This window comes from Xenopus laevis, chromosome 2S (genome assembly GCF_017654675.1).
Source record: "Xenopus laevis strain J_2021 chromosome 2S, Xenopus_laevis_v10.1, whole genome shotgun sequence".
NCBI classification, from domain to species: Eukaryota; Metazoa; Chordata; class Amphibia; order Anura; family Pipidae; genus Xenopus; species Xenopus laevis.
This window is the reverse complement of record NC_054374.1, coordinates 20093087-20108561: the sequence shown is the minus strand read 5'-3', so window position 1 is coordinate 20108561 and position 15475 is coordinate 20093087. Positions and strand designations below refer to the sequence as shown.

Below are 15475 nucleotides of genomic sequence, written 5' to 3'. Positions count from 1 at the left end.
GGTCGACTAATCTACCCGAATCTTCGCGTGTCTCTGCCCTTAATATAACACAGCTGACCGATATTCAAGTCTTTTGCCGATATCGGTCACCTCTTTTCGCACCATACACGCACCAAATATTGTACGAAAATTAGTTTCATACGATATTATATGTGCGTCTATGGCCACCTTAAACCTCGATCCTGTTTTCCAACCTCCCCCCACACGATTTAAAAAAATAAAAACTGACAGTTTCAAAAAAAAAAAAAAAAATACTCTCGCATTTTATTAATGATATGTCCAAATCTGAGGAATGAATAATAAATCTACTACCCAAAGACTTATGATGACTTTCAGATAGCGGATATGCATGTATTATCCAAAAACAAGCACAGAACTGTACCCGCAGATATGCATTACTATGCAACTGAAGTTATTACAAAGTGAAATCTATTGGATATTAACCTTGGTTAACACACATTTTTGTTTTTTTAAGAAGCAAATAGTACTTTACACCTCTGTCACTATAGCGCATAGTCCAAGATGCCTCTGTTAGAATAATTCTCATTGGCACATTTTGGTAGTGACAGTGGGCATTGGTGAGAAAATTGTTGGGTGATGTGCCCAGCAAAATGGGTCTGAGTATTCATATGATATCAAGTAAAAGTCTATAATGGCTTATGGACTTACATATTATGGACTATTTTTCTGATTTTTAATTCTTGCAATAGATTAAGCAAAGGGTTCTTGAATCTGGGTACATTAAAAATACACAAAAAAATGCAGCTTTGATTTGTGTGGCTGTTGAAGTGGGTTTGAACTGGGAAAGTGAAAATAATCATGCCAAATTATACAGTACTTAAAAGGAGAAAGGGCCCCAAATACAGCTTTTTAATGTCGATAAATGAATTTGACTAATCAACTGTGACTGAACCATCAATTTGCTAGTGCAATATATCCAAAAGAACTTTTTATGCTTAGTGTGATGAAATTGTAATAAGTATTGGCTGGGAGACGTTACGCCAGGTGATTATTTCTTAAGCAATTTTTAGAGTGAGAGTCTATGACGTACTTTTTTTCCACAGAAAATTGCCAGTGTATAATACCTCATGCCCCACTAAGGTTGATGCTTGCCCACACAGGTGAGTGCATGAAATTAAATAGGAAATATATTTTAAACAGACAAGAGCCATGAATATCCTATACAATGATATACTTCTAAACATTGCTCAGTGAAACAAATATTCTACACCCTGTTAAAATAAATTGTCACCATGACCTGTATAAAAGCACTCTTAGTCCTATGAATAAAAGCAGCTACTGTTAACTCACTATCACTTTAAAGAAGAACTAAAGCTGAACTAAAGAAGTAAGCGAGAAATGTTCTGTGCTTCTGTACAAGCCCAAGGCAACCTCCTTGGGGCTGCCCCCATGACTACACAGCAGCTTGTTTATATAAACTATAGTAGTACTTATCTGTTATCTACTGTGTATCCTGTGCTTGAATGGCTGCCCCATGGCTACACGGCCATGTTGTTTATATAAACTATAGTAGTACTTATCTGTTATCTACTGTGTATCATGTGCTTAAATGGCTCCCCCATGGCCATGTTGTTTATACAAACTATAACTGTTTTTCTGGTAAACACCAAATTTGTGCAGGGCACCAGTACATTATATTGACTTTCCTTTAAAACACTTATATTTTTGGTGTTACTGTTCCTTTAAAGAATTAGGCAGCAACTCAGTCTCTTGAGAAAGGCCTAGATGATTAGAGAGAATAAAGAACAAAAAAAAAATTAGGACTAAGACACACGCATAACTAAACCTTTAAAAAAACACCTTTAAAAAAAGACACACACAACTATGCTATAAATAAAAACAATATCGTTTTACCTAAACTCTTTGTTTGTTCTAGTTGTGTAGACTCTGACTGCATTTGCTCTTTGTCTTGAACGTCTGTGATGGTCTCTTCAGATGGGTTTCCGGACATCTGTGCGGTCAATTCACCATTTTGGGAGGTTTCAGAATTCTCGCTGACAAAGCAAAAAGTATGTTCGATAAGTTTTAGAGAAGAAAGGTTATCTGCAGATAATTCACACAATATTTACATTAACATATATATAACATCAGAAACCTGAAACCGAGGTGTAATGTTATTTAAAATATTGTAGTCTAGGGGGTAAAAAATGTTTACATTTTTGCATGGAATCCATTTACTGATAATCCTGCGACCCATAACACAGGTTATGTATGTACAACTGGCATTTTAAATATCTGATTAGTATCACAACCCGTTCAAAATAACTACCCAAAACTTTGGTCAATGCAGCATCTAAAAGGAACAGTAACAAAAAATGAAAGTGTTTTGAAGTAATAAAAATATAATGTAGTGTTGCCCTTTTCTGGTAAAATTGTTATATTTGCTTTAGAAACTTTACTATAGTTTATATAACAAGCTGCTGTGTAGCAATGGGGCAGCCATTCAAGCACAGGATACACAGTAGATAACAGATAAGTACTACTATAGTTTATATCAGTGATCCCCAACCAGTAGCTCGCGAGCAACATGTTGCTCTCCAACCCCTTGGATGTTGCTCTCAGTGTCCTCAGAGCAGATGCTTATTTTTGAATTCCAGGCTTGGAAGCAAGTTTTAATTGCATAAAAACTAAGTATAGTACCAAGTAGAGCCTCTTGTAGGCTGCCAGTCCACATAGGGGCAACCAAATAGCCAATCACAGCCCTTATTTGGCACTCCAAGGGACTATTTTATGCTTGTGTTGCTCTCCAACTCTTTTTACATTTGAATGTGGCTCACGGGTAAAAAAAGGTTGGGGACCCCTGGTTTATATAAACAAGCCTCTGTGTAGCCATGGGGGCAGCCATTCAAGCACAGGATACACAGTAGATAACATATATGTACTACTATAGTTTATATAAACAAGCTGCTGTGTAGCCATGGGGGCAGCCATTCAAGCACAGGATACACAGTAGATAACAGATAAGTACTACTATAGTTTATATAAACAAGCTGCTGTGTAGCCATGGGGGCAGCCATTCAAGCACAGGATACACAGTAGATAACAGATAAGTACTACTATAGTTTATATAAACAAGCTGCTGTGTAGCAATGGGAGCAGCCATTTAAAGGTGAAAGGCTCAGGTTACTCAGCAGATAAGCTCTATAGAACATAATGTTATCTTTTAAACACTATTTAACCTGTGCCATATAGCTTTTTTTCAATTTCCGCCATAGCTACACAGCAGCTTGTTTATATAAACTATAGTAGTGTTTCTGAAGCAAACACACCAATTTTACCAGTGCAGGGCAACAGTACATTACATTTTCATTACTCATTTCATAACACTTTCATTTTTGGTGTTACTGTTGTCAGTTCATTCACGGCCTCTACTATATGAGAAAAAAAAAAACTTGCATACATAATAGCACTACAGTTGAACAGACATATTTTATTTTCAGACACAATCTACAAATGTATAAAACCGAGTTACACTTTTTTGTGGTGACTGGCCTTTTCAGCAGTGTTGATTAAGAGGGAAGCAAGTTGGTTTGCATGTGGAACAACACAAGAGCAGCATCCACGGGAAGTGTGTGATAAGTTTAAAAAAAAATATATAAAAAATATATCACTTGGGACAAAAGACTGAGGCTTTGCAAAGTCCACTCTGAACACTTAAGTTGGCCATAGATATAACAATTTTGATCTTTCCTGTGACCATTCGCAGTTTTCAATACAAACAATAGAATTCTACTTGTATCGGACGATTCAGCACTAACAGTGGCCGATGTTCAGGTTCCTTCAAAGTCTCCCAATTGACAAGCTGGCCAATATCTAAGTCTTCTGCAGATAGCCAGCTGGTCTCCCGCCATACACGCGCCGGACATTGTACCATGTTATTGGTGAGTCTATGGCCCCTTTTACACTCATCTTCCAATTTGGCAGATATACAGTAATTCCATAGCCACAACATGGCAACTTAAAGGGGACCCGTCACCCAAAAAAATGATTCCAAATCCTATTTTATCATGTTAGTCAAGCAAAATTAACTTTAATTACACTGTAAACATTATTTGAATCGTGTTTCCTTCCATCCAGGAATTCATAATTATAATAAGCAGGCAGGAGCCATTTTGTGGACACTGTTAAAACAAGCCTTGTATCATCTCAGAATCTTGTTTGTGCACCAGAATAGGGGACTTGATGTCCATCCCCATGCCCTGGCTACACAATTAAACGGGTAAGAGAACGGGGGAATGTGGGGAGAGCAGTGACATCTAGGAAGTGCTGAATGGAAAGTGAAAGTAATTGCTTGCCCAACCTCTATGCATAGAGGAGGGACAGCCAATATTTGATTGACAGCTGAGATTTTTAAAGGGTTAACAATAGCTTTGATATAAAAAAAAAATTATTTGGATTCCACGTGTAATTAGAAAAGGACTTTTATTATACAGCTTTTTAGGTCTGGTCGTACAATCATACGAAACAAAGATTCTTATGATTTTAGGAACGTGTGGAGTAAGAAGAATTGTCCTGAAATTTTTCACACCATGGTGATCGGTTTATTTAGTCGATCTGACAGGATAGAAGATTTCTGTCAATGGTTGACTGTCGGACATAACTTTTGAACAATATCAGTCAGCATTTTGTCTTGTTATTTTTCTTGCTTTTAATCTGAATGATTAGTTGTAGATCGTTACATTGAAACAAACTATCTTTCGTCATACAAAGAATAAAATCTGCATGTCTATGGGCAGCTTTACACCTATCTGAACGAACAATTTGCAGCATCTATTTTAAAGCGACTAAGAGACTGCGACATAAGAATTGAACATAAATGTGTGATTTTGCCTTTAAAAAGCTACCGTGCACTTACTTCCCTTTCCAGAAATTGAGCCCAGTCTCCACACAACTGGTCTGTGTTAGTCAGTGACACTACCTCCTATACTTTATGTCAGGTTTGGGGTAGAGTCCTGCGACCCATTGGGACCTGCGACCCGCTGACCATCAAGAATCAGGAAGTGCTGTCATTGTAAACTGGAAATGACATCATCGGAAGTAGGCGTGATCAGAAAAAAAGGAGTAAAACAGGAAGTGCTGTCATTGTAAACCGTAAGTGGCATCATCGGAAGTAGACGTGATCAGAAAAAAGGAGTGAAAATTGAGAAGACCCGCAAACCCGCAGAACCGCCGACCCACGTCTATTTCCCGCACCCAGAACTTCAACCCGCAACCCGCAGGGTACCAGACCCGCTGCAGGACTCTAGTTTGGGGGGCAAAGCATTGATAGGCTGGAGGACTGGGGGGGGGCAAAGCATTGATAGGCTGGAGGACTGGGGGGCAAACCATTGATAGGCTGGAAAACTAATATATACAGTCCATAGCAGTCCCATAGACTTTGCCCACAGGAAGATACCTCTGTCACCATTTTTTTTAAAGAGTTAGGTTTGATCCACATATTTCATACATATAAATCCAGAAATCTACATCTTTAACATCTGACCAAAAAGCCTCTTCCCCCATTCTCGACCAGATGACTTGACAGACCACCATAATGCAGAACTCATCACATGGTTGAGCCATACCTAAAGAAAAGAATTGTGGCGGTAGCATCATGCTGCAGGGCTAGATTTCATCAACAAGGACTGGACATCTTTTAAAAGAAGGACGAATGGATGGTGCAAAATTAATCCAAACAAATACGTTTCAAATCCACTGTAGACAAGGAAGGTCAACTTTTAGCAAGACAATGATCCCTAACACAAGTGAAACGTAATTTTGATATGCTGTATAACTGTATATGGTCTGTATTGACAAATAAAGCAATCTTGTATCTTGTAAATCTCATTCCAATAGAGAATATGTAAAGATGCTTGAAAATTGAGGCACTCCAGCATCATTAGACTAAGCTACACTTAATATAAAAAAAAAGTTCAGTGTAAAAATAAAAACTGGGTAGATCGGCTTTGCAAAATAAAAAATGTATCTAATATAGTTAGCCAAAAATAAAGTATATAAAGGCTGGAGTGAGTGGATGTCTAACAGAACAGAACACTACTTCCTGCTTTTCAGCTCTATAACTCTCAGTTAGTCAGCGACTTTAAGGGGGGCCACATGGGACATAACTGTTCAGTGAGTTTGCAATTGATCCTCAGCATTCAGCTATTTACACAGTTTTAATTTTTCCACTTTCTACAATTCCTTTAAGCTTTTATAGCTGCAAAAACTGGATGCACAGAAAATATTGTTATGTTAAAAATATACTTCTGAGCTTCAGTGCTTTAAATAAATTAATTAAAGGGATTTGATCTTTAGAAAAACTAGAGAAACTGTCAATTGTCTGGACAACATTTTCTGCAAAGGATGGCATAAAAACATATATAGTTGGTGACCTACAATGTAAAAGCCCAATTAACAGATACAAAAACTAAAACAGACATGAAAAATCCTGTTGGCGTTTTATCAGGTTTTAGCAGGACCTCAATTGCTAATGCTCATCAGACTGGCTATGTTTTAAAGCGCTATAGTAAGGCTTTTGGACCTCTTCAATCTTAAACTGAAAAAAATACATAACCAAAGGCATTTTACTTGCGTTTACAGTGCATTTTTGAGTATTGCATGCAAACACAACAAAGAAAGTTAATTCTGCTCCAGCAGAATTCTGCACTGAAATCCATTTCTCAAAAGAGCAAACAGATTTTTTTATATTCAATTTTGAAATCTGACATGGGGCTAGACATATTGCCAATTTCCCAGCTGCCCCAAGTCATGTGACTTGTGCTCTGATAAACTTCAATCACTCTTTACTGCTGTACTGCAAGCTGGAGTGATATCACCCCCCTCCCTTCCCCCCCCCCCAGCAGCCAAACAAAAGAACAATGGGAAGGTAACCAGATAACAGCTCCCTAACACAAGATAACAGCTGCCGGTTAGATCTAAGAACAACACTCAATAGTAAAAACCCATGTCCCACTGAGATACATTCAGTTACATTGAGAAGGAAAAATAGCAGCCTGCCAGAAAGCATTTCTCAAGTCACATGACTTGGGGCAGCTGGGAAATTGACAAAATGTCTAGCCCCATGTCAGATTTCAAAATTGAATATAAAAAAATCTGTTTGCTCTTTTGAGAAATAAATTTCAGTGCACAATTCTGCTGGAACAGCACTATTAACTGGTTCATTTTGAAAAAAAATTTTTTTCCCATGACAGTATCCCTTTAACCCAACTTCTGCCATGGAGGAGTCTTTATCAATGATACCATACCAGACACTGAACCTGCATAATACAGAAAAGAATTATCAAAGCCAATTCTTTTACAGGGTTCTGTGTGGATAACTGCTGCCATGGAAAAAGAACCACAGGACAGCGTACAACGCATGAAAACATGGCATTGCTGTGCAGTGAAAATCCACTCCAGGTCAAACGCAAGTAGAGACCCATAAATATACACCCTTTTGGGCAAGCCAAGAGGAATAGGCTCACCTGTATAGAAATATGAGAATATTCCTCTAATAGTGGTAGGTTTAAAGGAGAACTAAACCCCCAAATAACAAAAACCCCTACCCACTACCCTACATAGCCCCCCCTCCCGGATTCTCCTCTGCCCCACATAGATGATTACCCCTGAAAGTGCCCCTAATTCATTACTCATATATAGGTGCAGAGTGGAACTCATGGGCGCTATCTTCCAGCTGTTCAGTATTCTTCAGGTCCTTGTCCTTCCTTTTGACAATTTCCGGCACTTTTGGCTCATGCACAGTTGCTACTAAATGGAAGACTGCACCAACTGCGCATGCGCCAATACGATGTTCACTTACCGAAGAATACAGAAGAGATGGAAGATGGCGCTCATTAGCTCCTCCGCACCTATATGTGTGTGTGTAATGAATTAGGGGCACTTTCAGAGGTAATCCCCTATGTGGGGGGAAGCAGGGGGGGCTACGTAGGGTAGTGGGGTTTTTAATTTTCCTTTAAACCTCCCACTATTAGACAATTGTGCAGATCTCTACACTGGCAAAAAGCTCCAACAGATTTAAATGAGTCTAAAATTATAAAGACTTGATAGGGCACCATGGGAGTCTATGAAAAGACATCCATCATCCCATAATATCCTCTTAATTGACTTTTATTTTTATTTCACTTAACTCAGCAATTAAAAGAAGACGTAAATCCAAGAATAAAGTGTTGCCTGATGAATGAACACAATTTTTAGCGACAAACTAAATAGTCGTTATAACAATAGTCATTTTCAAATTATACTGCTTTCACCAGCAATTACATGTATAAATAAGTTTAAAGCCATTGATAAAAATCAATTACTGTACACTGGAAAATTGCTCAGAATTACATTCTTTCATTGTGAATAAAAAAAAATATTTACATATTTTACAAAACCTTTATGGTCTGGTTTACTTAGGTAACAAATATGGAACCCAAAAAGCACTTGAAACCCTGCAAACCTGGCATGCAAAACAACTAAAATGTTTGCGTGCCACTGCCCATAATAAATGCACATTTATCTCTCTAAAAATATTGCAACAAATGCCCCAAAATTCCCTCCCTATGCAAATTATATACACATCTGAAAAATAACATATATACGACTATCTCAGATATCTTTGAGAAACTTAAAGGAACAATAATACCAAAAAATGAAAGGGTTTTACCCTGACCTGTACTGGTTAAACTTTTGTGTTTGCTTCAGAAACACTACTATAGTTTATATAAACAAGCTGCTGTTTAGCCATGGGGGCAGCCATTCAAGCACAGGATACACAGTAGATAACAGATAAGTACTACTATAGTTTATATAAACAAGCTGCTGTGTTGCCATGGGGGCAGCCATTCAAGCACAGGATACACAGTAAATAACAGATAAGTACTACAATAGTTTATATAAACAAGATGCTGTGTAGCCATGGGGGCAGCCATTCAAGCACAGGATACACAGTAGATAACAGATAAGTACTACTATAGTTTATATAAACAAGCTGCTGTGTAGCCATGGGGGCAGCCATTCAAGCACAGGATACACAGTAGATAACATAAGTACTACTATAGTTTATATAAACAAGCTGCTGTGTAGCCATGGGGGCAGCCATTCAAGCACAGGATACACAGTAGATAATAGATAAGTACTACTATAGTTTATATAAACAAGCTGCTGTGTAGCCATGGGGGCAGCCATTCAAGCACAGGATACACAGTAGATAACAGATAAGTACTACTATAGTTTATATAAACAAGCTGCTGTGTAGCCATGGGGGCAGCCATTCAAGCACAGGATACACAGTAGAGAACAGATAAGTTCCAGATTGAAGAACACCAGTTTTACCTGTACAGAGAAACAGTACATTATATTTTAATTACTTTAAAACAATTTAAGTTTTTGGTGTTAATGTTCCTTTAACATGAGTAGCAGTCTGCAACAACTTTCACCATAATGTCACTGTGACAAGCAGAAACACAGTTGGGATCAAGTACCTTGTACTTGATCCCAACTGAAGATCCAAATTATCCAGAAAAACAGGTCCCGAGCATTCTGGATAACAGGTCCCATACCTGTATACATTTAGGGGCATATATTATTATTGGAGACAAACCTCAAAGGCGATGTTGTCTATTATCAACAATTAGATTTGAATAGTCACCTACAAGTTAGAAAACAAACATCTCCTATGAAATGCACGCTAAGGGGCATTTTTATTAACATTAGAGGCCAACATGTGTATGGGCCCTAAAAGTTACGCACTAGGTACAAAATACATATATTCTGTATTACAATTTAGATGATAAAATCAATCTATAAGTTATCCGGCCTGCTGACTTTGTCATACAACAGAATAATTCTGGCCTGCTCACCTTGTTTAATTCAGCCATATAACAGAATACCTTTAACATTTACACAGTTTTGGGAGCTATAGCCATTGGAAGGCAATACAGTCTGCTATACAGTATGGAAAGCCTAAAGTAATCAATAACACCAAAAGTAAGCATATGAACAAATTTCAAATGCATGCGAGTTTTTTAAAATTCGAATATACTCACAATTTGACTCCGAGTTCGAATGGCTAATATTCGATCAAATGTTTCCAAACCGAAAATTCGAATCGTATTCGATTTGTACAATCTAAATGTTCTCCCAATAAAAAAAAAAAACCTTGAATGTCAGGAGGGCTATTAACATGTACATGATCTCGGCAGGTTTAAGGTGGTGAATATTCAAATTAGGACTTTTTTCATGATCAAGGTATGATAAATCTCACATTTGAATAGGGGGGATTAAAATTTGAATATGTGAATTTTTAGGCTCGAAAATTCTAATTCCAATTGACTATTCGACTCTTGATAAATCTGTCCCTTAGCAGCAAGCAGCGTAAACAGAACACGCAACAAGTAATCATTTAGACACAACATATCACAGAACTGCTGACCCAATGCAGAATATATCAAGCTACAAACTAGACTTACACAGTCATTATGTTGACGGACATATTACATGCAAATAAGAATTTATGTCAGCCCAACACTTAGCTCTGGAACTGATGCTTTATAAAAGGACACAATGACTTTAGCATCATCAATATGTGTGGCAAAGAAACAATAATGTGTTTACTGTGCAATTCATCTAGTGTCACATTATGACAAGACAATACAGCAGTTTAATGCAAGAGCACCTATTATTTTCATTTATATACGGAAGACCTCAGCTTCTTACAGAGATTATACAATATTCCCATTGGTCCCTGACCCAGTAGAGACGCTTACAATCAGGGGTCCCAACGGACTTTTTACACACAAAGTTTATCCAGGGATACCGTACCTTTTCCTAATTACAAAGTTAAAGACAGACAACAACAAAGCTGAATGAACCAGGCACCCATATTTCTACAATTATCGAACATTAAACAAATTTTCAACTAAAAATGTCACCATTATTGCCCATCAACCTGGGTTTTAAGGTGGCCATACATAAAAAAGATCTACTTAGCAGATCTTTTCCCAATATCCCCACCAATGGCATGGAGATATCGGGTTAATCCGGTTGTTAGGCCCTAGGGCCAAACAGTCGGATTATAACAAAGGAAATGGGCACCGACGGGACGAGGACTGCATCAACTATCCAATTCAATCCTTGATCACATAGAAAATCAAACCTGCCCGATCGATATCTGCCTTATTTTTGGTCAAAGATCGATTAGGGAAACCTGTTGAAAGCCCCATACACTGGCAGATAAAATGTCAAAATGGTATAAAGGACAGATATCTGCAGCTTTAATCTGCCCCTGTATGGCCACCTTTAAGGCTCCCATATATGGGCCGATAAAAGCTGCTGACAGACCGAGTCTGCGTGGGGCCATCTGATGGGCTTCCCCGATCGATATCTTGCTGAAAGACAGGCAGATCTCGATCGGGCAGGTTAAAAAAATCAATGCGGCCCCGCGGTCTGCCCAACTGTATGTGATCTATTATGATCCAATCGTTGGACCATAGGGCCCACAATCAGATCAGCCCGATATCGCCCACTTCAATGTGGGCATATCTATGTCTATGGCCACCTTTAGGTGTATCAGAGCAAATTGTCAGTCTTCCCAGAACTCAACCTTTACTGGCCTTCAGGTTAGCCACCCACTTATTCTGGCACTGTAATAGGGGGCTGCACATACTCACTTAGAAACAAACATACATAACATCAGATCTTTATTGACAACCCCAGTACAACTGCAATTTATATTGCTCATCAATTCACAAATGATTCCTTACCAGCATAGTAAGGGGCTATGATTCGGCAGCCTACAATAGCATTGGATGCTAACACTGCCCTAAATAAGCTGCTAAATAGGGTAGTAAAGTGAATAAAACTTATTTTTCTAGCAACAGAACAGAAGCTTGAAAGAATTTCATCATATGATATTCACATCTGAAATCTCTGAAGTCTAAGGTTAGAGATTAGAATTACTGGAAGGTGGGGGGCTAAAAAACCCCACAGTGATTAAGTCTTTCCTTACCCTTTAACAAAATTATTATTTAACCACTGACAAATGTGTACCCTCATAGTGAATCAGATCTATTATTCTGCCATTATATGATCTTTATGCAATCTACAATCAGCAATCAGACCTCCAAAACCTTAGAGCAGTGGTCCCCAACCTTTTTACCCGTGAGCCAAATTCAAATGTAAAAAGAGTTGGGGAGCAACATAAGCAAACAACTTTCTGGGGTGCCAAATTAAGGATATAATTGGTTATTTGGCTATCCCATGTGGATTGGCAGCCTACAGGAGGCTCTGTTTGGCCATAAAACTAGTTTTTATGCAACCAAAACATGACTCCAAGCTATGAATTGAAAAATTACCACCTGCTTTGAGGCCACTAAGAACCAAATGCAAGGGATTTGTGAGAAATATGTTGCTCACAAGCCACTGGTTGGGGACCACTGAAGCCACATGCATTCACAACCTCAGTAGTGCCTAGACACAGCTTGCACTGGCCACACTCACTCTTTAGCGGTTGGGAGGCTAATACTGGGGTTCAGAGTGAGTTCGAATACTACTGTCATGCAGTGGAAGTCATCAATCTGATGTCCTATTTTGGCCAGTCAGCTAAAGTGCTTAGTTAGGCATACCCAAGCCAACCTGTTAATGAAGTGATAGCCTCTGATTTAGCAAAGGCATTAAAAGCACCAGGGGAGATCAAGAACTTCTATACCAGGCAAGTGCTGTCACATCTATATTTCAGAATTTTCTAGCACCCAAACACAGCTTTCCATATTACAGAGGGCTACTATATGCTTTACAATCTACAAAAGGATGTACGCACACGTTCTGGCACCCAGTCCCCTTCTTAATTACTTGCAGTCCCTCTTCCCAGTGGCAGCAGCCCTGTATAGACACAAAGCATGTCGGTTTGAGCACATACATATAAAAAGGAGTTTGAGGCAGAAAAGCATTGATGTTTACCTGGAACATCACAGCCCTAATACTGCAGAGCTTTTGTAAGGTAAAGCTGCCCTATGCACCAACTCACACTGCCAACATTTTTTTGACAGGACTTAGTACTTGTTTACCTGTCCAGACTCTAGTTGGTTTCATTTTCAAACTTGCAGTAGACTATACAAAGCTGATTGGGCAAACCTGACCAACTTTTGACAATGTGCCCTAACGATATGTAACATACAATTCTGTTATTGATCCTTGGAAACTTTGGCCCCTGGTAAGGTGCTCAATAGCTGTAATATAACACACATCCTCCGGGGCCTCTCTCAAAAAATGACATTATATCTTTAAGGCACTGGTTTTATGTTGCCTTGCTTTAGAGTCTAGACATAAACATCCAACCCTTGAACACTGGCCCTGAAGATACTTCACACATTAAAGGGATACGGTCATGGGAAACCATGTTTTTTTTCAAAATGCATCAGTTAATAGTGCTGCTCCAGTAGAATTCTGCATTGAAATCAGTTTTCAAACTTATATTTTAATATTTAATTATGAAATCTGACATGGGGCTAGACAAATTGTCAGTTTCCCATCATCCCCCAGTCATGTGACTTGTGCTCTGATAAACTTCAGTCAGTGCTGCACTGCAAGTTGGAGTGATATCAACCCCCTCCCTTCCCTAAACTGTTTACTAACTGTAAAGCCCTGGTACTGCTCAATGCTTGCTGTGCCTGATGCATTTCGTTACTTGTGTACAAAGGAATTTATCCTTCAGCTTCTGGGAAGTAGTAAAATCTCCAAAGGGTCTGCAGCTATTAAACCTCATCAATGGGATCTAATAATCAGCAACAACTGGAGGGACACAAGTTAAGATATCTCTGTGCTACCTATACAAACTAATTAGGATGACCTATCATAAATTAACACTGGCCCAACATCTACAGGAGGTTGCATCCTTAACCCTTCCTGCAATTGCCAATTGTCAAATCTTATAATAATGTGAAAAACTTTGCAAGCTGTTGGAGTTAGAGATCGAGGGGGCCCAGTTAGTTGCAGGTAGGCTGGGACCTCAGTATTAGTTAAGGGGGTCGTTCACCTTTAAATTAACTTGTAGTATGATCTAGAGAGTGATATTCTGAGACAATTTGTATTTGGTTTTAATTTTTTTTTTGTTTATTATTTAGCTTTTATTCAGCAGCTCTCCAGTTTGCAATGTCAGCAATCTGGTTGTTAGGGTCCAAATTACCCTAGCAACCATGTGTTGATGTGTACAAGGGACTGGCATGAATAGGAGAGGGCCTGAATAGAAAGAGGAGTAATAAAAAGTTGTAATAAAAATACATGTATAGCTTTACAAATCATTTGTTTTTAGATGATAGTGACCCCCATTTGAAAGCTTAAAGGGATCCTGTCATCGGAAAACATGTTTTTTTCAAAAAACATCAGTTAATAGTGCTACTCCAGCAGAATTCTGCACTGAAATCCATTTCTCAAAAGAGCAAACAGATTTTTTTATATTCAATTTTAAAATCTGACATGGGGCTAGACATTTTGTCAATTTCCCAGCTGCCCCTGGTCATGTGACTTGTGCCTACACTTTAGGAGAGAAATGCTTTCTGGCAGGCTGCTGTTTTTCCTTCTCAATGTAACTGAATGTGTCTCAGTGGGACATGGGTTTTTACTATTTGTTCTTAGGTCTATCAGGCAGCTGTTATCTTGTGTTAGGGAGCTGTTATCTGGTTACCTTCCCATTGTTCTTTTGCTTGACTGCTGGGGGGAAAATGAAGGGGGGTGATATCACTCCAACTTGCAGTACAGCAGTAAAGAGTGATTGAAGTTTATCAGAGCACAAGTCACATGACTTGGGGCAGCTGGGAAATTGACAATATGTCTAGCCCCATGTCAGATTTCAAAATTGAATATAAAAAAATCTGTTTGCTCTTTTGAGAAATAGATTTCAGTGCAGAATTCTGCTGGAGCAGCACTATTAACTGATTCATTTTGAAAAAAATTTTTTTCCCATGACAGTATCCCTTTAAAAGAGTCAGAAGGAGAAGGCAAATAATTAGAAAACTATAAAAAAAAAATAATGAAGACAAATTGAAAAGTTGCTTACAAGGGGTCATTCTATAAAATACTAAAAGTGTAAAGGGGTTGATCACCTTCAAAACACTTTTCATTTCAGTTGTTTTTAGATTGTTACCCAGAAAAATACTTTTTTCAATTACTTCCATTATTTATTTTTTTCCCAAAAAAAGTCTAAAGTTGAATTTCCCTGTCACTGGTGTTTCAGTCTGGCAGCTCATTAATTCAAGGTACAGATTCTGAACTAATTTTGCAACATTAAATACATTTCTCAGCAGCATCTCTGGCATATTAGCAACTATTGTATCAACACTAACAGCTGCCTGTAATGAAACCCAGAGATTCTGCTCAGCAGGGACAAAGATAAGAAATGTATCAATTTAGAGAAGTTTACAGGGTCAGAGACTCCCCTCCCTTAGCAGCTTTAGAACTTAAAAAGTTACACTTTACA

The 15475-nt window shown here is 38.4% G+C and overlaps 1 protein-coding gene across 6 annotated transcripts in view; it reads right to left on the bottom strand.

Moving 5' to 3' along the window:
- Window positions 1–15475, bottom strand: part of son.S (SON DNA binding protein S homeolog) — a 68256-nt gene that overhangs the window by 50572 nt on the left and 2209 nt on the right. For 5 of the 6 annotated variants that reach the window (XR_005965724.1, XR_005965723.1, XM_041583417.1 and 2 more), the window contains exon 2: window positions 1876–2015. Coding sequence is in view for 4 of the 6 variants with exons in the window: in XM_041583417.1 (XP_041439351.1) it covers window positions 1876–2015 (140 nt within the window). In the remaining 2 variants the exon portion in view is untranslated. Of the gene's footprint in view, window positions 1–1875; window positions 2016–12820; window positions 12883–15475 lie in introns of all 6 variants that reach the window. The other variant, XM_041583416.1, reaches the window with a different exon arrangement.